This window comes from Suillus subalutaceus (assembly GCF_016647625.1).
Source record: "Suillus subalutaceus strain FC151 chromosome Unknown DFJ58scaffold_9, whole genome shotgun sequence".
Lineage (NCBI taxonomy): Eukaryota > Fungi > Basidiomycota > Agaricomycetes > Boletales > Suillaceae > Suillus > Suillus subalutaceus.
The window spans coordinates 497588-522902 of NW_024540258.1; the positions used below are offsets into that span (position 1 = coordinate 497588).

General features: G+C 47.0%; 10 protein-coding genes across 10 annotated transcripts; 7 read left to right on the forward strand and 3 right to left on the reverse strand.

Moving 5' to 3' along the window:
- Positions 1-84: 84 nt before the first annotated feature.
- DFJ58DRAFT_837304 (uncharacterized protein) lies at positions 85-3870 on the reverse strand (the record flags this gene model as incomplete). Its single annotated transcript, XM_041392361.1, has 15 exons — positions 85-161; positions 212-329; positions 431-442; positions 622-678; positions 805-861; positions 1129-1210; positions 1337-1416; positions 1536-1664; positions 1726-2460; positions 2508-2545; positions 2836-2866; positions 2913-2993; positions 3043-3174; positions 3206-3685; positions 3733-3870. The coding sequence occupies 15 exons, from the start codon at positions 3868-3870 to the stop codon at positions 85-87; spliced, it is 2247 nt and encodes a 748-aa protein (XP_041249229.1).
- Positions 3871-4172: 302 nt separating this feature from the next.
- On the forward strand, positions 4173-6524 carry DFJ58DRAFT_837305 (uncharacterized protein; the record flags this gene model as incomplete). Its single annotated transcript, XM_041392362.1, is given in 8 exon segments — positions 4173-4290; positions 4336-4513; positions 4533-4820; positions 5258-5386; positions 5441-5513; positions 5578-5920; positions 5970-6215; positions 6265-6524. The coding sequence occupies 8 exon segments, from the start codon at positions 4173-4175 to the stop codon at positions 6522-6524; spliced, it is 1635 nt and encodes a 544-aa protein (XP_041249230.1).
- A 118-nt stretch (positions 6525-6642) lies between these two features.
- On the reverse strand, positions 6643-8482 carry DFJ58DRAFT_722780 (uncharacterized protein; the record flags this gene model as incomplete). The annotated part of the gene is made up of 6 exons (XM_041384923.1): positions 6643-7171; positions 7221-7383; positions 7432-7605; positions 7661-7767; positions 7818-8227; positions 8276-8482. 6 exons carry the CDS (start codon positions 8480-8482, stop codon positions 6643-6645), a joined length of 1590 nt encoding a protein of 529 aa, XP_041249231.1.
- An 814-nt stretch (positions 8483-9296) lies between these two features.
- On the forward strand, positions 9297-9473 carry DFJ58DRAFT_644445 (uncharacterized protein; the record flags this gene model as incomplete). The annotated part of the gene is made up of 1 exon (XM_041381400.1): positions 9297-9473. A coding segment is annotated over one exon (177 nt), but the record flags the coding sequence as incomplete, so codon positions are not given.
- Positions 9474-10223: 750 nt separating this feature from the next.
- DFJ58DRAFT_713869 (uncharacterized protein) lies at positions 10224-12347 on the forward strand (the record flags this gene model as incomplete). Its single annotated transcript, XM_041383958.1, is given in 6 exon segments — positions 10224-10507; positions 10571-10746; positions 10774-10858; positions 11597-11930; positions 11950-12076; positions 12133-12347. The coding sequence occupies 6 exon segments, from the start codon at positions 10224-10226 to the stop codon at positions 12345-12347; spliced, it is 1221 nt and encodes a 406-aa protein (XP_041249233.1).
- A 96-nt stretch (positions 12348-12443) lies between these two features.
- On the reverse strand, positions 12444-13307 carry DFJ58DRAFT_837308 (uncharacterized protein; the record flags this gene model as incomplete). The annotated part of the gene is made up of 3 exons (XM_041392363.1): positions 12444-12737; positions 12787-13101; positions 13155-13307. 3 exons carry the CDS (start codon positions 13305-13307, stop codon positions 12444-12446), a joined length of 762 nt encoding a protein of 253 aa, XP_041249234.1.
- Positions 13308-13783: 476 nt separating this feature from the next.
- On the forward strand, positions 13784-15697 carry DFJ58DRAFT_837309 (uncharacterized protein; the record flags this gene model as incomplete). Its single annotated transcript, XM_041392364.1, has 7 exons — positions 13784-13936; positions 13987-14511; positions 14560-14703; positions 14749-14918; positions 14939-14999; positions 15067-15075; positions 15113-15697. The coding sequence occupies 7 exons, from the start codon at positions 13784-13786 to the stop codon at positions 15695-15697; spliced, it is 1647 nt and encodes a 548-aa protein (XP_041249235.1).
- A 4114-nt stretch (positions 15698-19811) lies between these two features.
- DFJ58DRAFT_837310 (uncharacterized protein) lies at positions 19812-20609 on the forward strand (the record flags this gene model as incomplete). Its single annotated transcript, XM_041392365.1, has 3 exons — positions 19812-19871; positions 20053-20490; positions 20529-20609. 3 exons carry the CDS (start codon positions 19812-19814, stop codon positions 20607-20609), a joined length of 579 nt encoding a protein of 192 aa, XP_041249236.1.
- Positions 20610-22275: 1666 nt separating this feature from the next.
- On the forward strand, positions 22276-22593 carry DFJ58DRAFT_643171 (uncharacterized protein; the record flags this gene model as incomplete). Its single annotated transcript, XM_041381378.1, has 1 exon — positions 22276-22593. A coding segment is annotated over one exon (318 nt), but the record flags the coding sequence as incomplete, so codon positions are not given.
- A 282-nt stretch (positions 22594-22875) lies between these two features.
- On the forward strand, positions 22876-24648 carry DFJ58DRAFT_713870 (uncharacterized protein; the record flags this gene model as incomplete). Its single annotated transcript, XM_041383959.1, has 15 exons — positions 22876-23149; positions 23192-23240; positions 23280-23454; positions 23476-23480; positions 23502-23584; positions 23609-23653; positions 23675-23685; positions 23716-23730; positions 23764-23841; positions 23866-23937; positions 23962-24138; positions 24166-24168; positions 24196-24235; positions 24266-24324; positions 24346-24648. The coding sequence occupies 15 exons, from the start codon at positions 22876-22878 to the stop codon at positions 24646-24648; spliced, it is 1389 nt and encodes a 462-aa protein (XP_041249238.1).
- Between the last annotated feature and the right edge of the window lie 667 nt (positions 24649-25315).

Below are 25315 nucleotides of genomic sequence, written 5' to 3' on the forward strand. Positions count from 1 at the left end.
TTAGGGGAAGTGCATAGGCTATAGTAAGGAATTGCATGTATCATAAATTTGCCATGACCATGTACGAAACAGGTTTCATGCATGTCAACGCTCAGGTTTAATCCTTTTCTCCATCATCTGCAGTGCATCCGCATACCTAACCATATCGAAGTTGATGGTGACTACACCAATGTAAATCAGAACTGGCACAGTACCAATGAAGGAGTCATACCTGGATTGCGATAGGCATCGGCGAGCTTGCTGGCAAGGTTGGAGCATCCCATAAGCATAGAGAAATTGAGCTCCAGAGGAGGAAGGACGTTTGGCTTCCCTGCGATCAGAGCAGAAAACTGGTGACAAATGTATTCACTAGCAATGTGGGTTGTGGCCAAGGCCCAGTCAGGAGGGATGGGATTCATAGAGCACCGGATACAACACCGCATGTACCTACTAATATGTCTGGCTGCAAAGATTACATAAAATCAGCACAGTTCACACCATGCATATGACGTGAGGACGGACGTAATGATAAATGCTTGCTACAGGCTTGTAATGATGTGTAAATCCCACAACATATGTAATGGAATCGATATGATTTGTTCATTGCCAATTTTGGTAGCTGCACGGTCCTATAGTACCTACCCATCCATCCCCAGTATCGGCATTCAGTTTGATGACAGCGCCGAGAGCGCCGGTGTCCTACCACCATTGAAGCACAATGTCACCGATAACACGTCGACAATCTGCTCTACTATACAGTAAGATATCGCCGGCAATATCGGTGTTTCCATTGACAACCTATACACTCGGTCCTATAGTACCTACCCACCCATCCCCGGTGTCGGCATGCAGTGTGATGACAGCGCCAACAGCGCCAGTGTCCTGCCACCATCGAAGCACAATGTCACCGATAACACATCAACAATCTGCTCTACTGTATGGTCAGATATTACACCATCTATGCCCTGCAGCATCATCTGGCTTGATTTCACATGGAGGCACCGCTGTCATCAAAACATTGCCAGTAAGATCTCCAATGACAATCTATACCCTGCAGCATCATGGGCCGGTTTCTACAGATATATCAAAACACTGCCAATAAGATCTCCATTGATGATCTATACCCTCGGTCCTATAGTACCTACCCACCCCCAGTGTCGGCATGCCATTTGATGAGAGCGCCAAGAGCACAGGTAGCACAATGTCACCAATAACATGTCGACAATCTGCTCTACTGTGTAGTAAGATATCGCCGGCCATTGGCGATCAATATCCTGCAGCATGATCTTGCTCCATTTCAAGTGCAGTCGCCCCCGCCATCAAAACACTGCCAATAAGATCTTCATTAACAATCTACCTTGCCGCATCATGGGCCGGCATGTGCAAATATGCCGGATCAAAACACAAGATCTTGCCGCTAAAATTTCTGACAGCTACCTATATCCCTAAGGTAGGAATCATTGGGATCAGCATCGCTGAATACCCCCAACTACTACAATCTTCCTAAAACATGCTGGTGAACTAGAAGTATGGAACACTGAAATGGTCTAATTAACACGTCGGATTCCTGATGCCGAATCACCAAAGGCAGGTCCACCATCATCAGCACTGCCAACAACATTTGAGGTACCAACACTGTTCATCTGGGAACCACCGGCGACATTGGTACCAACAACACTGTTCATCTGGGAACCACCAGCGACATTGGTATCAACAACACTGTTCATCTGGGAACCACCAGGCGACATTGGTACCGACAACGCTGTTGATCTGGGAGCCACCGGCGACATTGGTACTGACAGCACTGTACATCTGGGAGCCACCGGCGACATTGCCTAAAAATGGGCCCCCCAACCCGGATGCACTAGTCAGCATGTTCAAGTACAACGCTTCCAAGGCTTGTGTCTGAGCAACACTAAGAGGAATGACAGCTTTGGTTGCCGCTGTAGGTATGTTGGTAAGGAATACGCCATTGGGGAAAGGGGTAGTAGCAAATGACTGGTTGGGTGCCATAATACGTTGGCACAGAGCGTTATAGCTATCCTGAAGGAGACCGGTGGTACGCTCTTGACGAGCCAATTGCTCTTCAGCACGCCGGAGTTGCTGGTCATGAGTTGCCCCGTCATCCTGCAATACCTTAACTTGTTGGTGAAGGTCGCTGAGCTCAGTGCATAGAGCCTCCATTGCAACGATGTCGAGTTCTTGATTGGCGATGCGCTTGTTCATCACCTTGACCAAGTCAGTAGTGACTAGATTGCGAGCCTCCAATTTGTCAAGTTTGGACCGAAGGTGATTTACAGTATCTTGCAGTCCAGTACTTTTGGCACGCATTGCAGTGGAGTCCTGACGAACCTCCAATGTCATGGCCTGCAGCTCGTTCAACATGGAGTCTCCCAACATATCTACCTCCATGTGGTCCAGAAGGGAGTCTGACGGAGGATTTAATATCGGGACGAGGACACTTGTGCTGGCGCCGGAGAGCTTTGATCAATTGCCAAAGTCGTGATTGGCGGGACGGAATGCACTACCACAGGTCCACTCCTAGCATCATCACTTTCAAGCATATCTAGCATAGTTAGGATGATGTAAATACAAAGTTAACAAAATCACCTTTGCCGGCAAGACACTGTTGTGAGCTGGAAGGAGTACGGCGATTGGTGCCGGTGGGTGTCGGTTGGTTGCCGGCCCTAACATGTGAGCACTTTGCTTTCGACCTTGAGCAGCGGCCACAAGCTTTCAGTGCACCGCTGGTTGAACCATATGCCTGGCGACAAACAAGATTGCTTGCGGGATGGAGCATAAGCACACGCCATCAATGAATCGTCACAAGTACATACACTTTGATGCACTGCTCACAGCGCGGCACCAGCTCCGGACCATCATTGTCCTATGGGCAGTTAGCACTTGGAAAGACAACAAGACTGCATACTTACAGCATTGACATCTTCCTTCAGCAAATCACCGACTTCCGTTGTCAGCGACTGAGCAACTTTCTGCTTCTTTGCTAGTACCATCTGTTCGGCATTAATGACAATGAGCAAGGAATTAATGAGAAGAACGTACCGGCAATGGGAGACGATCTCCAAACATAGGCTGCTGTTCTGCCGTTGGATCGGTCTTCATCGGTGAGCGACTTGGAGTTGATTCCCATCGCCTCTTCAGGATCCCAAGCACTTGAGCACACTCCACCTCATCCTGATCATCTACATCCTCTGGCTGGCGCTACATCCTTGGCCTTCCCTTTCCCCTTCCCTTTCCCCTTTCCCTTCACCTTCGCCGTCTCAGATGGCTTATTTGCCGCAGGCGCAACATCTCCACCATTGCCAGCTGGAACAATTTCTATCCCATCACCTTCCAAACGCAACTCCTCCACCTTCTTCCTCCTCGGTAAAGGCCTGGCCTTTGACTTGGGCTTGGATGAGCTAGCAGGAGCTGGCGTCGGCGCAGGAACTACAATGCCAGCCGCCGGTTGAGAGGCTGGCAATGTGTCTTCCGGGATGGGCCCAGATGCTGAAAAACGGCGTGCCTTCTTGGCTAATGGATGCTTCTTGATGCGGGGATCATTCGCCTTGATATTCTTCCACTCCGGCGCACTGACAAAGTTTTTCTGGCTGGGATCCAGATGTTCCAACAACTCCATTGCAACCGAGAGAAGCACCGGATGGATCAAGGTAGCCGACATCCCATACTTTGCAAAATTGGGCGACTGCAGACAATCAGTTTACAGTGTTATTCTAATCGGGAAATATCCACCAAAATATTCCCCATCTCCACAGTGATCTTCATGTGATCGGCGTGACCCTCCTTCAACTTCAGCGCTCTAGCTAGGATTTGTAGGACCTGGGCAGTAGCATCACTGAGAGCTTCATTAGATATGTCATTGGAGGGCATGATGAGGATAAGAGAAGTGGAAAATTAGAACACAACAACAGGGATAAAATGTATCAGTAGGATACAATGAAAATTTGAAGTCAGGTACTTCTCTTCTCAGCAGCGAGGCTGGTGCCATGCGGCAATCCATTGAATTGAATAGAACACGTTTCGAACTCACGTGCCCGCTTTTCTCACACAAATTCCATTGTTTGGGTAACAGTTTCAAGTTCCGCGACATTTCACTTGAACCTCATATTTAACATTGAATCCACCTCATCAGATATAATCTTCATCCTAAACCACATCAACCCTTCATTCCGATGTCCCAACCAGCAGATCGCCAGGTTCGATTCGATCTTCCAATGGACACCGACGATGAGTCTAGCTATGCTGGCATATCTCAGTCGCCGACATCCAATGCTGATGTGACCCCAAAGGGTAAGTGTAAGTACCATCCGCCGGTCTGCGCTAACTGGACCTTAGCATTCTATTTTGGCATTGGTCTTCCACCGGGGCCCCAAACAAAGTTCAACTTTGGCATGGACATCCAAGGTCCTTCGGCGCCGTCGCCATTGCCGCGACCAACACCACCAAAGTTCAACTTTGGAATGGACATAGACTGTCCAGCAGGGCCACTGCCTACTGCATCTGCGCCGCTGTGGTGTTCAAGCTCGGGCTAGCCTCGCAGAACCCCATTTCGCTATAGGAGTCAAGCAGCCTAGACATCCCCATCGAACCCATACACCACTTCCTTGCAAAGTCTCGACTCACTCGACTCACCTGTGTTGCACCGGTCTATGTCCGACTCGGCCGATATGGATCCGTGGCCTCGGTCTCTTGCAGAAGAGCCAGGGTTGTCTTAACCGTCCCTTGCTCACCGGATCGGCCATCGCGCACCTCGGCCAACCGTTCTGTCCCATTGGTACCAAATCCTCCCATGTCCTACCCATGTCCGCCTATCTCCATTGGTGCGTTTTAAGCTCATTTTACTGTTACTGAACAAACAGCAGGCGTTATTACATGTATTCCCATGGCCGCAGCACTCGCGAGCCTTATTACATATCGACCCGAGTACCTCGCATTTTGCTACTACTCTCGCCTGTGCGATTCCAGACGTTCACGCAGTTAGATAAATAGGACTCAAGTTCGTATTATCCCTGACTTCCCTTCCTCAGACATACCTGGTACCGTTGTAGAAGTCACCTTAGTTAGCCCTCGATTGTGCAAATTGATCCCCTTGCTTTTTATCATCGGACATGCCTAGACCGCTCTAAGTGCACTCTATCTAAGGTTTTTTTACCTAGGCCTTGTAAAGATCTGGACCGCTACCGGTAGTCTTACATTGGCAACCCATACCTAGTCTTACCTCGTCATACCTAGTTATACCTGGACTCTCTTTCCTCAGCCTAGACTTACGTGCCGCTCATCGGCATCAGACTCCCCACCTCGCCTTGGTATCTTGCATCGGTATCTCGCGCCAGGTGTACCATTGGTATCCCATATCGCGTCGGACAATTTCGGACTCGGACCTTCGGTCGGTCGGATATCTCGGGCCATAGAGCTTACTTCTTCCTTTCTCTTCCCTCAGCACTATTCGAAGGAAGTGCTTCAATAGCAGTCCCCTTGGGTCGAAGTACTGCACTCGCACCCATTTGGATTTAGTAAGTTAGTTGGTATATCTAGCTGATTACTATTTCTTTCACCACACCACCCACAGCGACACAGCCATTTAACTTTGTGTTTGATCTACACATCCCAGCTGCCCAACCGGCCACTCCTCCTGCTCTCATCCAGGAGCCATTCAACTTCAGCCACAATCTCGCGATCACCATCCCTGCTGCCCAGCCGGCCACACCTACTCCAATCCAGGAGCCGTTCAACTTCGGCCTTAATCTTGCCATCCCAACTCAGCCACAACCAGCAATTCCCAGCACCACTCCACAGCCCTTCAACTTAGGATTCAATATTCCCATCAAGCCCAAACCCACTGCTGGTACCCTACCGGTGAAGGCACCACCCGCAACAGTGTCTACATCCCAGCATGTAGGATATAATATCAACAATGAACGTAAGTCCAGCATTTTCTATCTAACTGAGGGATGATGACAAATATACAGCATTTCAATTTGGCTGTGAAGCTCTCTCGCCGATTGGACAATGGACACCGGTGCCAATTCCAGCGCCAGCACTCATTTCTGTTCCTGCGGCACCGCCAGCAGTGCCAATCGCCAACCTTGCTCCTTACAAAGCAATGTCACTCCTCAATGCCGAAAGGAGTCTGCAATCGCAAACTAGAGCAACCTTAATCGACAATGCCAAACAAGCGGCGATAAAGATTGTTGAACGCTTGAACGGAGACAAATGTAAGTTGTCTCCTTTCATGGTATCATATGTCGCACTCAACGTGCACAGTTGACAAATTGGCACAACTGATGGCCAGCAGCATGATTCAGGATGCCAACGAGCTCCGGGATCCCACACCCGACGAAATGCTGGGCATCAACCGGGTTATGCTATCGGCATTCTGTGAATCCCAAGACAGGCTGGCTAGCATCTTTAAGGACCTCATCAGCCTGCATCACATTGCACAGGTCCATGACCGGGTTGCACCTGCAGTTGCAGCATTGATGAAAGAGGTGGAGAGAGCAGAGGCAAATGCTGCCAAGCAGTAGTAGATACTTTCCGTTCACCAGTGGTTGTATGATAATGTGGGAATCACTGAACATGTACTAGATTGTTAAATGACAGATGGCATAGCTGCTAGATTATTCTCATTACTGGGGAAAGTGATCACTTCCCATTCCGTCTGGCCTTGTAAGCTTCAGTGACTGCCACCTTGCTTCTGGTCCTCTTTGCTGGTGTGTCACACACAGGATCAGCAGCGCGCCATTTCGCCGCCTTGGGTTGATTATTCACAATCTCAACACCGCGATCCTTGCTTCTGGTCTGTGCGCCAACTGCTTTCAGCGGCAGCTTTGAGGTTTTGGACCGAACTACAGCTGCCTTTGACTTGGCAGGCGGTGTTGCATTACTATCTGTGTTGTCTGAATCAAAGACCTGAGTTGTAACCCGGTGTCCGGTGCGTGTTACCTGTGCCAGTGACCTAGGGTCTGGGTCATCGGTGACGCTTAATTCATCCTCATTGTCGTCGGCAGATGACCTATGCTCTTCTATCTGGTCCTCTTCCTCATCTGTGCTCTTGTCATGTTGAGCTTTTTTGGCATTTGTGGGCTTCCAAGTCCCATGGCCCATGGCTTTATGAGTTGCTCGGCATACTGCTTTCAGGAAAGACTTTGATGGTTTTTCCATGTCGCCGTCACTGTCTTTCCAGGCCTTGAAACAGAAGGTAGGACGGCTGCCGGTCATACCAAAAATCCAACAAAGCAGTGGTATCTGCTTTGTCCATCTTTGATGGCTCTGATAGCTGTACGTCGGCGGGCCAGTAGGTGCTGTCGAAGAAGTCTGATTGATTCTTGACCACATCGCCCCAGGGCACCACCACCTTGACTTTCTCCGTCCCAATGCACATTCCTGTTGAAATTAAGCACCGCAGATAATGTGAAGGGGACATTAACTGACTGTAATGCCTGATCAGGAAAGATCGAATGACATGCTGTTGATCGCCGCATTTCCAGCTGGCTGTCTCAAGGAGCATCGGCCACCCATCGCCGTCTTCCTCCAGTTCAATGAGCTTCCGGAGGCCTCTTTTCTTGGACATGACAATCTGAGGAACATCCTGATCTTTAGTAGTATCTGAGCATTCATTCTTATGAGGACGCCAATGAATTCTGTCAGCCAGGCATCTCACCAAATTGTTCTCCTGCATATTCTTGCCATTCTGGCATGAAGATTCCTTCCCAACCCCTTGTCTTCAAAAAGCTATCAGCGCCACCAAACTGATCATTGAAGTCGTGTCTCCAGGCATCTCAGATCGGGGTGATCAAGAATGTGGAAAGAACACTCACCCTCCCACCATTAGCTTGCCTCTGCCATCCTGCCATGCCGATAGAACAAAGACCCTCATTCCTGCTTGCTTGAACATTTCAGTGGCAAAATGCTCTATCATGTCGGCACCTTTGGTCTCGGCGACATTGGCCTGGACTTCAGGTGGAGCAGCCTCATTGTTCCACTTCTCTGCAATTGCATTTGCCTCCTCTTTCTCCTCTGCCAACAGACCTGCAAGAATAGTCTTGGTAGCCTCGGGCCACTTCACAATCATCTGCTCACTCCCAGGAGTTTCTCCAGTCTGTTCTCGGATATGGGCCTTGTTCTGCTGAACCAGGACTCGGTGACCTGTCCATCTCCTGCCATACTTGATAAGAGGCTTTGGAGCTCCTTTCCATTGACATTGGTTGAACAACCACTCCTTGTAAGTCTATCATCATGAAATCAACAGCTGGAGGATGTATAAACCAGTACATACCTTTTTCCAGGATTTCAATATGACTTTTTCCTGGGTGGGAGCTTGGAGGCCAGCTTCCTTGTGTATGGCATTCAAAACAAGTGCTCTCTGTTTACCTTTCACAGACCTCCAGTCTTCCAGGTGAGCCCTAAGGACTGTGACTTCTCCTTTGGTCAAGGGAAGCTTGGTCTGCTGGGGGATAATGATAGGAGATTCACTTCGGGCCATGGTTTGATATGATTGATGATATGAATGGTTCAAGATTTCAAAATGAGTTGTTCCAGATAGCCCTTATTAGGCTTACTCGGTTCTCACTTGGATCTCATTTGTAGTACGTACTATGTATAGATAGTTGCTACACAATCAGCATACAAGCATCTGGCTCTCATTGCACAAATGTCTATATGCTATACATACATAATGAACTTTGAAGTCACCATGTTATATCCCTGATGAAAAGAAGTCATGGAAAGAAGATTTCCTGGGATTTGATGATAGTTGTCAGATGACATTCTAACTGATCCGGTGCATACATTACATCAGTGTGTGTCCAATCTAGTGATGGGGCTAATCAGGCTTTCAACCACTTCAGTCATCATACACCATTGACTTCGCCACATGGGGGGCTCTAAAGTAAAGGAGTGGACTTCTACAACCAATATTACAGTAGTGGAATGGAAGAAAACATTTCGGACCAGGAAGGTAGCTGGGAAATGGATACAGAGACCCAAAATCAGAACAATAAAATCAGTTCTGGCCACCCCTACCAAGTCACCATCAAAGCAGCCATCACAGGATATGCTGTATCATGGCAATGATTATATCTCCGACCTGGCTGAGCAGCATTTTATACCACTGCAGCTGTCAAAGTCCCTTGTAAGCACTGCCCTCCTACACTGGTCTCCCTCACTCAGCTTGTTTCAAGGGTCAGAATGACTACCTTCGGCAATGGGTGCCAAAGACCAAGCAGTATCTTAACATACTCCTTGAGAGGGAGGTTCCCGCTGACCGGTCATGCATCATATGTCAGACAGATGGAATCTACAAATGTCACAGCTGCTTCGGTGAGCCCCTCTTCTGTACAAATTGTTGCAGGACCCAGCACCAGAGGCTGCCCTTCCATAGGATCAGTCAATGGACAGGGGGGTTCTTTGAGGACAGTTGCTTAGTCAAGAATGGACTAGTTATTTGGCTAGGTCACAATGGACATCCTTGCCCATGGGATGATGAGGTTGACCATGGATTTTTCGCCGAAAGCCACACCGACAACGAGCATGCCGGTGACACACAAAGCCACGCGGTGCATCTAAACCATGATGATAATGATAGCATGGATGCCAGCAACATGGGACTAGATCAACAATCTACCGGCATGCACTGTTCAAAGGATGCCGATGATCTACCTACTGGTGTACCATTCATAAAAACAACAAGACCATCACAACAATAGTGGACAAGTCCGGAGTACACACACACATGATAAAGTATTGCACATGTGCCGATGCTCCTAGCGCCGATGTACAACTCTTTCAAATGGGAATGTTTCCGGCATCCTTTTCCTAACCAAAGACTGCCTTCACCTTTGAGGTATTGGACGATTTCTTGCTGGATAACTTAGAGTGCGGCACTTCGGCGATGAATTATTACAGCAAGTTGAGAAGGATGACCACCAGTGTCTTTCCTCATTTGGTGCCGGTGAGTGCATTCCTCCCTCGGCGGCCCATTTTTGACCAGCCTGCAGGACCGCTATCGGGAGCTGATGAGGGTGGCCAGACAATGGTGAAAACTCAAGCTATTAAAATGGAATGGTTTCTGACATGAGAACAAAGATACCAAACCTGGCAATCTCGCTCTCTTCTGTCCGGCATGCCCCCAGCCAGGAATTAATGTAACAATGCCAATTGATCAGGAGACCGACCATGAATCTGATCTGGAAACACCGAGTTGGCTCAATTCAAGATCTCTGGTCATGGATGGCAACTTCAAAGCTGAGCACTTGCATGCCACAAATCCCGATGATGAAGTATACCTGATGGATGGCCGCGGCTTCATGGTCGGCGATTCCATGTACAAGGAACATCTTTCCAAGGCAAAGGACAATGTTCAACGGTCCGAGTGCAACAACCACCGCGCTGTGAATCAGGCCAATGCCACATGTCACGGATTGGAAGCAATGGGGATCAGCGGATGTGCCTGTGCAAGACATGGCTGTTTTGTGCCGCATGCAATGGTGGATTTTCAGAAGGGAGAAAGGTATGCATTTTGACACCACTAACCCTTACCTTCGATATCTTAAACATCGCCGAATGCCGCCAGACAGATGAACATGGACTATGCCTTGTGCAAGGCGTTGAAACACAATGCCGATGGCATTCGGCGTGCGCTCACATTCTATGATGTGAACTGCCAGTATCATAGATATCTGAAGGACCGCATAGCCAACAGTCCTGTCCTAGACATTTGCCAGGAGCTGGAGATTATTCCTGGGATAGGTCTGTGGCATGTCCATGGCCATCAAGGCAGCTGCTATGTGCGCTATGCTTCAAATTTTATCGAAGGTGCGGGAAGAATCGACGGCGAGATCATGGAAACCCTTTGGGCGCTGTTGAACATTATCTCACCGTCGGCGCATGGGATGGGGACACCTCACCGAAAGGAATGCTTGGACTATCAAATGAATGATTGTAACTTCATGAAAATGATCAGAATGAGTGGGTGCTGCCATACTTGTAAAACCTTCACTCACGACCATGAAGGCAAGTCTCTGCTGGAAATTCAGGCAAGCTGTGAAAGGCGTTGCCGAAAGCAAGGAAGCCTTCGAGAAGCTGAACCACAGCGCCAATGCTAACAAAATCAGGGATTGGGAAGAACAGGAGAGGCTTGCACAGGACCGGTGTAATGTTGATCCAAAGGCAATGGATGTGTATGAAGTGCAACTGCAGAAAGGTATGAGCCCAATCTCACTGTCAGACGTCAGCTCATAGTAGGACAGCGCTGACAAGAAAACAGCAGGAGCTACAGTTGTTGGAGATAAATGGGCAGTAGCCATGGTCCATCACGCCGCAGAGGAGCAGCAACTTGGCTTGCAGAAGGAATTTCGATCAAGGAGGCACAGGTGACTCTCCAAATGGATGTTCAAAAGTTAGGGTGCCACCCTACAGAGAGTCAGCGGCTAGAGATTGGGCGCCGTTGTGAGAGGTTGCAGGGAGACATTGATTGCTGGGTGGCGATTGTGGTGACATTTGTCGGCGATGGATTCCCGGATGGCGACATCCAAGTCATGCAGCTTGAGCTTCTGATGCTTCAAGAACACCCAGAAAGTGACATTGCTGATGAATTTAGATTGTTCAAGCCAGAGAAGGTGGTCATACCCATGCCATCTAATATGGGGCCCGCGAGATGCGCCGAGCTTGGCGTCGCCGATTTGATTCACCAAGAAGTCACCCTAAGAGAGGGACAAGCCAACGATGCACTGCACAGCATCAGAGTGCACTTGGCAGATAAGGCCATCATTTTCCGGAAGACTGTCAGGGTGGCAAAGTCACAAGCAACGTCTACTCGAGCTTGGGCTCAAGTTCATTCGGTGGACAGGGCGGTCAGCTTGAATGCGAGCATATATTCCAAGTGCCGCTCTCAACTCGGTAAACTCGGTGCTGACATTGGGTTACTCGAGAGGGTACCGTCCTTTGCTGAAGGAGGACCTCAAAGTCAGCACAGCTGTTGCCGATCCGAATGCAAGAGGACAGAGAAACAATCAGTTGGCATGGTTTTGGTCCATGGACGTGGAGGGGGACTCTGATAGCAGTGATTGGCTGAATGAATGTGAGTTGTTGAGCTCTTCACCATTGGTCGGCGCTCATCTCGCCGATGAGTTTTAGTTTACCGTGTGCATTGGCTCCGCACCAAGGCTCTAAGAGATCGGTGGGTGGAAGAACTGCTGCTGGTGCAACATGAAATGAATTGGACTTGTGACTTCTTTTTGCACAAAGCAGAGCAATGGATATGCCTTGCAGCAATCGCCAAGGAAGCTAGGAAGATGGGACATCTTGCCTATGCAGGTGCAGCAGTGCAAAATGTATCAGCATCTGAATGAAGATGCTATGGATAATTTCAAAATTGCAAAAGCATCCCGCTAAGCGACAACATTGAAAACAAATGATATTGTAGTACAAAATGTTGTAGATACATGCTACTCTGAGTCACTGGTGGCCGGCTGAATTGGATTCTTTGGTTCCCTGCTTAAATATTTGACCAAGGCATCTGTGGCGGTGATCGCCGCAATCACATCTTGCCCCAGAGCGGTCTCCATCTTCATCAAGGACGCAGCCACAATCTTTGCCTCTACCACCTTGTTTTCCATCATTTTCCAAATCTCATTTCCTTCTTGTTCAATCTCGGCATGGATGGTGGCCAATTGCTGAGCTAGCGGCGTGGACCTTGGGTGCACCAATGTGGCCGGCATCACCAACATCCTGCTCTCAGGCTGGATTGACCTGTCAGGCCCCACGGTGTCAAAATAGAAAAAGTCTTACCAGTTGGGCGAAGTGATCGGCGATCATTTTCCTCATTTCGTTGCTGTCCGGGAACTTCTTGAGAAATTCTCTGTACGGCAGGATGGTGAACTGCCCGTCCCACCATGCCAATGGATAATTCTTGACCAGGCGACCTCTCACCCAAGGTACACCAGGTTCTGGCCGAAGCTTCATGAATGAAGCATAGACCTCTTCTTCATCTAGGAGCTCAACTTGCTTCATACCGAGCGTGCTGACGAAGAATCGGAGGTTCCTTGACAATGGGGGGTTGATGCTCATGCCTTCACAGAAGGCAACCCATGGAAGGATGAAGGCCTTTTCGGCGATTGATTAGCTTGTAAATGAAGAGAATCAGGAAATCTACATACATCTCCCTCCCAAATGAGGTACTTCACAACAATTTGGCGATCCCTTGGCGATGTGACAAGAGTGCTTGTCTCCAGTTCACTTTGAATCGCCAGCAATCTGGATGCGGCGAATTCAAAGATATTAGCCATGTTGGCTGAGATCAAAGGTGACATGTTGGTCGGCGGGACTGCCACGTTTGGTGAAGGCGGGAATGTGGGACATGTTGGATATGGAGGATGAAGATGATGAAGATCTTAATTTATGTCCCTTAGTGCCATCGGAGTTTCAATCAGATTGTGGTCATAGATATTGCCCATGTGTCAAATGATTTTTACGTCTGGAATATTGTCTTCGGTGAGCACCGGCAGCAATCATGTTGATCTGCCGATTTTGCATCAATCTACGGATTACAGTATTGGTGATCGCCACTGAGTTGGCGAATTATTTTTGTGGTTGCTGCCACAGTTAGAACAATGTCTCCCGATTGTGGACAGTATTTGCAAGATTGTCAATTACTGGCCGCAATCGGAAATGTATTACATAATCATCCACCGAAGTGTACACGTCAGACTTGTGCTTATTTCGTTCATTCAATTTCATCGCCGCTCATCAAACTATCATCACCCCATCTTTATCCTAAACTCACAACATGACTCCTGCAATTGATCGCATCCACGAGAATGCCAACACCATCTTCCGTCAAATGGCAGATCTCATTGAACACCTCCTGGGACAAGCGCTACAGTTGGATGCTGCCGATCCCCAACATGTTGACATTGCGCTGAAAATGGCTAATGCAGTGGTGAGTGATATAAATTTCTTCATGTCCAAATAACTTATTACCTTGATCAGTCCCATATATTTACAGTCTACGCGCTGCAGGTGACATCAGTGCCACCAATAGTGCTCTCTGCTGCTGCTGAATTGCACGAGCACATCAATTCCTCGTCCCGCTCAGTGGTCACCACCCCCAGTTGGACCAAGATTAGGCCCAATGATCCACGCAGCCGACACAGCCCCCTCTATCCTCTCAGTATTGGCTATGGGGAGCCTCGACAACCGTCACCTCCTGCTGCCGGTCCTTCCCAACCCAACGCCGTCCATTCCCGGGACACTGATGTTCCGGCAGGCAAGGGCAAGGGCAAAGAAACAGCCCAGCCTGAAGGTGAGGAAGATCGTGGCCGGGGCAGGGAACGCAAGCGTCCACGCCCAAGGGCAATGAGCATAAGCTCAAAAAGCCAAAGTCGGCCTCCAAAGGCCAAGCGTCAGCGCCAGCGGCCACTGTCCAAGGCAGTCATCAGCAGTGAGGATGAAGAGGAGCTTGATGCCACGCCGGTTCCCCAGATGACGCCGGTTCCCATTAACATGGTGTACAAGGTAAGTTTTTAGATAGTCTGCATTTCCGATTGCTGATACGTTTACAAGCCTGGTCAACTGACCTCTCGCCGCGAACGCCGCCTGTCTGCGGCGAAGTTGGTCGTCGCCAGCGACAATGAAAGTGACGCCGAGGAGACGCCGAAGGAGATTGGTCCCACGCCCAAGAGTGGGACTGCATATGTTGAGGTACCAGTGAGTTGATCCATTTTGTTTTTTCACATCTCTTACATTTTGCAGCCTGCCCCAAAGCCTGCAAAGGCTCCCACAACCAGCGCCGTTGTGCTCGCAGAGGATGACCATGCCAACAAGAGGTCCCCGGTTTGGGACCCAGGCTGTGGCACATGCGTCCAGCGGGATTTTACATATATGCCTGCCAAGGCTACAATACCGCGGGTGGAGAGCTGGCTGTGTGTGCACGCTGCCACAGGTCGAAACAGAAATGTGGCGGCAAAGGTTCTGCTGCCCCAAACAAGGGAAAGAAGTCCACGGTGACTAATACTCGCCACACTCGCTCAAAGTCTCGGCCTCATCCTTCGCCTGTCACTGCTGCCACAGATACAGATGGTAAGTCTGTTGTTGACTTTGCAACACTAATCTAAAGTACCTGCAGAAGATATGGACTCTGCCCTGCCGGCCACAACCTCAGGAGCACCTGTACTTGGCACCTGTCCCTCCTTCCACCGGCACCACCATTCTTATCGCCAAGTCCTCCACTACCGCAACCGCAACCGACACTAGCGCCGACACCCAGGAATCTGTCCTTGCCCTCAAGAAGGAATTGGACTTGCTGAAGGCCATGGTTGCTGGCTTAGTGGAGAAGGTTGGTTCTGGGGAGAAGCTTTTGCAGCACTCCAACGACCGATTGGCCGAGCAAGAGGCTCATTTGAACCTCCTTGCCGAGCAGTTGGATGATCTTCGCCGCGAGTTGCGTCCACCAACACTCCCATCGCCTGCTGAGGTTTCTCTGCCTGGCAACACCGTTAATGGAGAGCAAGAGGAACCTGCTGAGTCGGTATCGGTGACAGCGGCGCCAGGAGAAGAAGAGGAACCTGCTGAGACGGTGTCGGTCACATCACCCACTGGAGAGCAAGAGCAATCTGCGGAGTCGGGATCTTTGACATCAGTCCCTATGAGTGTTGGAGAGCAAGAGGAATCTGCGGATGTAACATCAGCTACACCAGAGTAAGGAACATTTCCCATTTGGTAAACATTTTGTAAAAGTAGATCAGTTTACACTCGCCGGCAGTCCTTAGATATACTGGTATATCATATGGACATTTTGTATTTGTAGATACACAGTTGTATTTACATGTTCAGGTGATGTACTGGTAGTTCTGTTTACATGCTCGCTGTTCAGTCCACTAGGTCATAAGTTGAATCCAGTTGGCCTTCCAATGTGCCGGTTTAAATTTTGCCAGCATCAGCTTGGGTTTTTGCGGCGGTAAGATGTGCTGATGAGTCGCGGCACTCAACGCCGGTACATGATATACTATAGTAGTACTGATCCAATGTTTATAGTGCTCGGCGAGTATCTACATGATGCATTGAATTCATCCCAACATCAATAAGACTCCACTATATCCCGTTGTATGTCAATTGTATCCAGGAGCTGACGATTCGGCAAACTGTTATCTGTCGGCGTGCCTACTATCGGCCACATTTAAATCATTGACCCATCCGTCTGGTGCTATGAAGCCCACCCATCTATTGAAATCTCATTACCTGGGCCCACCCGCTGTCTGTTGAAATCTTGGCTGATGGGCCCACCGATCTTGTGGTATAACAACATATGGGCCCATTCGTCTATGCCCTGTACAGGTATGGGGCCCACCTGCTTGTCAATGTTGTACTAGTGGGCTCAGCCCTAGTGCAAAACCGTTGGATTTGGGCCACCTGCCCAGCAGAGTGATAGCCATCTGGGCCCATCCATCCCCTGAATATCTCATGGTGGGCCCACCCCTTCCAATCAAGCCTTATGTCAATGCCAACGGTTTCAATCACTGATGAACATATTTTCTTGCCGGTGAGCAGTTCCATAATCACTGGTTCCTGATGCATATTCGTCGACCACATTTCTTGTGATCCAGGGTTTGTTTACCAATTCAAGTATCGCAGTCAATCCCTGCCAAATATTCCAGGATTTCATCGCCGGTGGTAATACCCTACTAACAGTCCCATCACCGATGTAATGGGGCATGGGCATCCCATATTCACTGGGAGGAAATTTGCTGCCGATTCCAACCCAATATGAATGGCAGGAAATCTGTCGCCGACCCCACAATGCAGTATGCAATAGCCAGGTGGGCCCACCCTTCAATCCAATCTACTGTCAATCCTGGCACCCATGGGCCCACTCCACAACAGAGGCCAATGCACCGTGGGCCCAGCCCTAACCGTTGGCCACATTGGTGTCACCGGCCCATCCAAGATAATGTAGAAATCTGTTGCCAACACCACAATCTATCCCATATACAGCAGCAGGATATTTACCGCCGACATTCCAATCCAATCTGCATGGCAGGCAATCTGTCGCCGACACCGAGATCCAATATGCATAGGCGGGAAATCTGTCGCCTGACACCGCAATCCAATGTGCAACAGCCAGGTGGGCCCACCCTTCAATCCAATATATTGTCAATCCTGGCAACCGTGGGCCTACTCCAACACACCGGCCGATGCACCGTGGGCCCAGCCCTAACTGTCTGGCACATTAACTCCACCTGCCCACCCGAGAACATAGGATGACAACATAATGTCAAAATCTGTCGCCGACACCACAATCTATCCAATATTCACTGGCAGGATACTTGCCGCCAACATTCCAATCCAATCTGTATGGCGGGAAATCTGTCACCGACACCGTGATCCAATATGCATAGGGGGGAAATCTGTCACCGACACCGCAATTCAATATGCAATAGCCAGGTGGGCCCACCCTTCAATGCAATCTACTGTCAGTCCTGGCACCCATGGGCCCACTCCAAAACATAGAGGCCAATTCACCGTGGGCCCAGCCCTAGCCGTAGGCCACATTGCATTTACCGGCCCACCCGAGAACACGGGATGACAACATAATGTGGGCCCATGGTGGGTTGGCCCGACTCTCATGGAGGAATGTCAAGGTGGGCTGGCCGTCTCTATAGGGTCAAGTCACTGAAGGGGCTCCTCATATTTCCTCGCTCCCCTGCCGCTCTCATGGAAATGAAGTAAAGGAACTCCAACAATGTCCAAGGCGCAGTGTTTTTTCTAGTCGTAATCCTTCTGCCGTTGAAGTCTCTGCAGTATGTGACAAACAGGTATGTATTCCTCATGTGTTTCCAGTCGTCCAATTATTCATGTGCAGGCATTATATGTTTCACCACCCCAGCCACGAGTTAACAAAGCAAAGCTGCAACACGGCCAATCGCAAGGCCAAGCACAGACGTCAGTACCACAAACTCTGCCTGCTACTGGCTCAGTGGCCACAACACACCCTAATCCTGCTACTACCATGGCGGGTGCAGCAAGTGCAGCGGTGCAGTCAAGTCCTATCATAATAAAAAACCCCTCATGGTGGGCACATCTTGTGCTTTTTGTTTGTTGTGCATCTGCACAATACACTGGCAATAGTCGTTAATCTACATTCAATCACACGGTAGACTCTTGCATCAAACCTAAACTTCCGAGCCAAATTTCCTACATACTATCCAGTGATAGATTCTAAATTCTAAGATGTGTACATTTTTACGTGAGGTTGAACAAGAGTCATTGATCATCTCTGAGCAGTGAAAGGAAGTTGACACACATGAAATATGGTCTCGTACATTGTCAAAAAAACCCTGTGGTAGTCGATTTACGTCGTTTATCTAGGCTAAATGTCATGTAGCATTTGCCTGGAATTTTAATCTTGTAAGTGTTAAGATTGAACCAATATTATTGTTCAAAGGCGAAGGCGTGCTGCTACTTGACAAGAGATTATCTTCGCGATATATACTTAGAGTAAACATACATCCACATACATACCGGCAGTACTATCATTATGTACACCTTGCGACAAGTGTGCTACGCTCTTACATAGGTCTGAATTGAGGCACAAGATAGAGGCTGTGTTCCAGGACCTAGAATAGGGACTGGTTTGTCAATTTTAATCCCTGTCTGCTTGATCATCCTGGTCGCGGTGGCCCAGTCTTAGTCATCTTGTGATTTCCCCTTTTTAGTGTCCCTTTGTTCTTTTTCATATCACCATGGCTTCCAGCTCATTGACACTGAATTATTCATCTTTTGTTCCTCCCGCTTCACTTGTAGTATCCGATCAAGAGCTCCCTGACGATGGGAGCTCTGTAGTGTCATCATGCATCCTTCACAAGTTCTTTGGGTTTTATGAGGTTTCTCGAGTGCATTTACAAGCGCAGAGGCAATATCCTGTGGGTCTCTTTCTGCCAGTTGTTGCTCCAAGTTTGCGGCAGGTCATATATAATTTCTCATTCTTTACAAAAGAGCATTACTCTGCAATTGCGCGTTCTCATGTGGCCCATGTTTTGGGAACTCATCGTAAGGATTATATTTGTGATATGTTGCATGTCCATGTTTGTGACGTGGATTGTGTCTGTAATCTAGTCGTTTTTAAGCTTTTGAAAGCCCCTCGCCACGATTATTCCAATCAGATTGTCCCAGAACCCTTCTGTGATTCTTATCGCGAGTCTGATGCTGTCGCTCATCGTGTAGCACATGCAGGACTTTCTCATGTGCAGCGCGCTCAAATTTTGGATCGAGATGCAGAACGTCATCGCGAACCTTACCAGCAGAGTCAACATGCTTTGGATGGTGTTCAATTTCCCTCAATGCTCTCATTTGAGGAAAAGTGGTACATTATCTTGGAATATCAGCAAAAATTGAGTCCTGATGCACTCAAAAGAGGTTCATGTGCAGTTTGTGCGCAGAATGACTTCATTAGCAATCTCAAATGTGTAGATGTGAAAATGATACCTCTCAATCACTTGCAGAATGATTGTTTGCCTGAACATACACTTCCTCGGAGTTATGATCTCGAATTGTATAGCAGAGCAATATTGTATTCTAAAGGTATGCAGGCTTGTTGGGTTCTTGCTGATTTATATATGTGCTGAATGAGTCATGCAGCATTATCGAGCAAATGGCCAAGGCAACCTCCAAACTCACTAGCCAATTTTCAGTACTACGGTTATGAGAGACTGCCAGCTGATGTTCGTGACACATTGCTTCATGCTTCCATATATGACTTGATATTAATTTCTTGCACACAAGCTTCTCAGATTACTCATTTCTATACTTATAAGCCCTCAATGGCGCAGCATCATACAACTGAGGAGGCTTCTCAGCGATATATCAAGGGGAATGTGGCGGTAAGACCACAGGATTCTACTGAGCTTCGTACTTTGTTGCCACCAGCATATGATCAGTTTCACTGGACAAAAACAATGTCCTTCACAGGAGACAGTCAAACACATGCGCCCTGTGTTAGTTACCAAAAGTCGTGTGTGTTTATTGATCAAGTTTTTAATCGCTAATAATCCATGGTATCAGAAAGGCAACATCACATATAGCCAGAAAAATATGGATATGCTCTTCAAGGAGGCTGATGCTGACATGAATTGCAGTGTGCCTGCAGCATTGGAAGTTTGCCATTTACCTGCAGAGGGTGATGTTCACCATGAACCAAATTTTGATGCTCTCGAATCGCATGACATGAGAGAGCCTGCGTCTGGTGAAATAATTATGGAGGCTGTGGGCTTTACGCAGGGAGATCATTCTTTGAAGAGTAAAGAGAAGATGAAACTGCATGCATTAGCTCATGTACTAGATCAAAAGTGTTTCCTCCTCTCTCGCACGGGTGCAAATTTTGTGGTGGATAATGATCCTGGGTTAATGTCATATCTGTTTCCACATCTTGATCCCTGGAATATTGGGGGATTTAATCACTGTGGACGTACATCGAAGCAACAGTTGTCCATGGAAGTTAAGGTTCGTAATTTATTGCTGCAGGATGATTTGCTGTTTAGGAAGGACGCAAAATTTGCGTTTATCTGCTGAAATATGATACAAAAGAAGGAAATAAGCAGAAATACTTCATTTCGAGTTAATGCTTCGCAGCAGGAGAGTCTGGCGCAAGAGTTAAGGGTCATCAGCCCATCCCTCACAGCTTTGGCTGAGAAGTGGACGCGTTCAGTCAATGAGAAACCGTCAAGTACTTAGGAAAAAAAGGCTGCGTGAATCCTTAAATTGTGTCGACAAAATGAAATTTGTTCTCTGATGAAAAAATTTTGCACACCCGCATTATTTGTCACACTTAATCCACATGATTTGACAAGTCATGTCATTCCCCCGCTAATTGATATCGAGCTTAATAATTGGGTAACTATGTCTTCGTTTGAACGTGCCAAAGTCATCGCTAGTCGACCCAATGCCGCAGCACTTGCATTTGATTTCCAAATACAATCATTCATTGACATTATCTTGAGGTATAAACATGGCCCTGGCATATTCGGTTTTTGTCAAGCATATTATGGCATGGTTGAAGCACAGGGAAGAGGTACTTTACATTGTCATATGCTGATATGGATTGCTGGAAATCCGAGTCCACAAATGTTGTGAGATCGAATTGCATCGGAACCAGAATTTAAAGCAGATATGTTTCATTGGCTAGAGAGCATCATTAGTTGTGAACTTCCACATGATGTGGGTCCTATTTTTGAGAAGTTGTCAGACGATGCGAGAAAGCCTGCCCGGCCAGAAGGAGAGGGAGATCCACGATTAGAGCAACCGCCACAGGCATCAGAATTGGATCTGGAATCTTTTCAATACAAGTTTAAAGAATTCTTGACTTGGCTCGCTATAGAATGTAATTGGCATGTGCATAACGATATGTGCTATAAACATGTTAAGAATAACAAGAAGAGAGGGGATGCTAATTGTCATATGCGCTTAGATGGATCTATACACGACCAAATGACTGTTGACCCTGCAAGTGGCTCTATTGAGTTAAGGCAATGGAGAGGTAGGATTAATAATTTTACTGACATCATACTATTCTTATTGCAAAGTAACATGGATACACAGTTTATCGGCTCAGGTGAGGCTGCCAAGGCAGCAGTATTTTATATCATGGAATATATTATGAAAGGCAACTTACCAATGTACGTCGGGTTGCAGGCGCTAGATTATGTGACAAAGATGCACGATGAGAAATATTCTACGGGTGATTCAGCCAATCATGATAAGAAGAATAGTAACCTGATTACCAAGTCTGTAAACGCCATGATGGGACGGCAAGAAATGTCGCACCAGCAAGTCATGAGTTATCTGGTAGGAGGTGGTGATTTTTATGCAAGTCATATCTTTCGGATGGTCAAATGGTATGAGTTTGTTCACACTGCAGAACGATTTGATCTGGAATGTGCATGTGCCGAACAATGCAATGCAATATGCGATGATGAAGCAGAGGATGTGTCCCAGGAAGGACAGGTGACCCTGCATATATATGCAAACATCATTGAGTATTCTAGTGATGTATCAGATTACACTTTACATCCTATTGATCCAAATTTTGCAGACCTTTGTTTATGGCAATTTGTAGAGAATACGATCAAGATACGAGGTGAATTGTGTTCTGATAATGACAGTGAAGAACATTCCAAGGACGTAAACAATGATGAGCCATTGACTAAAAAATGTGGATGTAAGCCGTTACCTCGTGCCAAATTTCTTCCACAGCATAGTCAAGTAGACACTCACATTTTGCGATTATGGGAAAAATCAGTCATACCCGTGTTATTAGGCGACTCCATTCCTCAACCGGATCGTTCTGAAGAGGAATATGAAAAATATTGTTGTGCTATGATGATACTCTTCAAATCATGGCATGATTTATCAGTGTTAAAAGGCACATACAGTTCTTGGAGCAAGGCATTTGACAACGAGACATTTACGCCTGAGTTCTTAAATCTGATTCACAATATGAATATTGAAAATGAGTGTAAGGATGCTCAAGATGTGCATGCTGCCGCAGTCAGAGAAGAAAAAGCTAAACCACATATCTTTGGCACTCAGGCTACTGAGCATAGTGATGTGCAGGAAGATATGATTGCATTCAATGACGCATTAATGGCAAATGCTGTTCTTGATGGAGGTGAGAATGATTGCGATGCTGTGGACGTGAGCCATCTACCACAAGACATTTGGGCAAATAAGAATTCAGTGGACATAGATACCTTCCTGAGAGCTGCAAAGGACGGAGGTTTGCTTGACGCAACGAATCATGTCGGAAACAACGACACACATAATGGGTCGTGTTCAACAGAAAGCATAGGAAAAATAAGTCAGGAATGTCTGAAAGAATATGCATCAGTTATGAAAGCTGCACGTAAACATAAAAGGCCAGTAGATGTAGGATCAAGTGACACAGAAGCAAAGCGAATACAATTGTCTTCAGGAAACAATGAGCCTAGAATAACATTAGAACAGTTAAAAGAGAATGTCGATATCACTGCAGCATATTATAAGCCTGAACTTATGTCAAGTGGTCGAGAAGCAATCTCATCCAAGATTATCGTGGAATTCAAGTTATTGGACAATGCTAAACAAGAGATGAGTTTGAGAATTATCAGCGAACATTCCATTCGGGGTGAAGTAAATCAGCTACTTATGTAAATCAGCTACTTAACAGGTATATGGGGCTCAGGAAAAAGCCATGTTATTCGTGCCATGGTCGAAATGTTTTGGCAATGTGGGGCACCAGAAAAATTGACTCTAAGTGCTCCAACAGGAAGTGCAGCAGTCTTTATAGACGGCTACACTATTCATGCCTTGACTTTTTTGCAGAAGAGACATGCGCCTATCAAGCAACAAGACTTAGAATTTATCTGGAGGACGGTCCAGTATTTAATCCTAGATGAAGCTATGTTAATGTCAGCTGAGTTGTTGAGCCAAGTTTCACATCGGATATGTCAGGCAAAGTCATGGGATGAATCTGCGAGAGACAAACCTTTCAGCGGAGTCAACGTCATTTTCGTGGGCAATTTAGGTCAACTACGACCCCCAAAATCTAATGCACTATATAGTTATAAGCTTGTCAAACAATTAGCCCCTGCAACAACAAGTACCTTGAAAGGTCAGACAGCATTGTATGGTGCATTCTTATGGCGACAAGTTGATACTGTTGTAGAATTAAAACAAAATTGGAGAGCTAAGGATGATGTCAACTTTGTTGATATGCTGAATTGTATTCATTTGGGCAAGGCTCGAAGGATAGCACTGGATGAAAATCATCTCAGTGACTATGAAGTATTAAAAACAAGAATGCTCAATGAAATCAAAGTGCGATCACCAGCAGAGTTTGAGACTTTTAAAGACGCACCAGTCATCGTCACACATAAGTATTTGAGGGACGCGATTAATGAATCTAAAGGGCGAGTGTTTGCTTCAACAACTGGCCAGCAATTTGACATGTACTGCATACGAGACAAGATCAATGGAAAAGATGTGATGCCTGAACAACAACGCAGGCTATGGAGATTGCAAACGAGTAACACAAATGATGCAATTGGAAAATTACCATTGATACCTGGAATGCCTGTAATGATTACTGAAAATGCCGCCACGAGCTGTAAAATTGTGAATGGGAGTAGAGGCATTCTCAAGTCAGTGACTTATGATATAGATGCTGAAGAGAATAGGTTCCCGCTATGTGCTTTAGTGGACATCCCAGAGAGTACTTTGCATATCTCTGGATTGGAGAAAGGAATAATACCAATTTTCGCTGTGACAAACAGCTTTTCATTCCCTACTGGTGAGAAAAATGTCAGTGTACGACGAACGCAGTTACCCATCCTTCCAGGTTGGGCATTTACTGATTTCAAAGTTCAAGGAAGTTTCTTACCAAAAGTCGTGGTTGATTTGGCAGGAGCAAAATCATTGCAAAGTATATATGTCATGCTGTCACGTGCATCTCGCCTGCAAAGCATAGCAATAATGCGATGGTTTTCATCTAAGACGTTACACGCTCAACTTCAAGGTGATGCGCGTGCAGAATTCAGTCGCCTTCATCATATTGAGATGAGTACACGAGAAAATTATCTGAGAGCAAAGAACAATAGGAACGAAGAGGAACAACTCACAGTGTGATTTGAAAACATAGTCATTTTAAGTATCATTTGATCAAGGAAGACGAAATTCTATATGGCAGCAGGATAATTGACAGCTAGATTGAGCATTTACATCTGACTGTTGAAGTTGGACAACAACCATAAGAAAATGGGTATCGTATTTGGTGATTAGTAAGCAGACGAATGTGTAATAGTCTATAGCCCATGATGAGCGCTTAAGAAAACCAGCAATCCATAAATCTTTGTCCAGGAATTAGCCTGCATGTCTTGCTCATGACAACCGCAATACATATATCAACCTCTTGAATTCATCCTACCACTGCTGTCATATTCCTAACTTCCCCCTCCATGAATAACTCAACATCGTCAACCACTCTGGTTTTCTGGGACAAAGTCTTATATGTCCCATAAAATCGTGTGACTGCATACGTCTTTTTTGTGCTCCATAGGTGTTGATGAGACTGACATTAGAAGCGCAAGCCTATGTCTTCTGAGCATAACAGAATTGACAAATCTTATGCCACCAACTCACATTAATCAATAACTATCACCAACTTTCTAAAGCCCCGAGAGAAAGTAAACGATCAGTTCAAAAGGCCATCAGATTCCACAACTGGTGGCTACTAGACGAATTTGTAACAGGTAAGTTAATGTTTGCATCACAATCCATTTATCTCATTTATGAC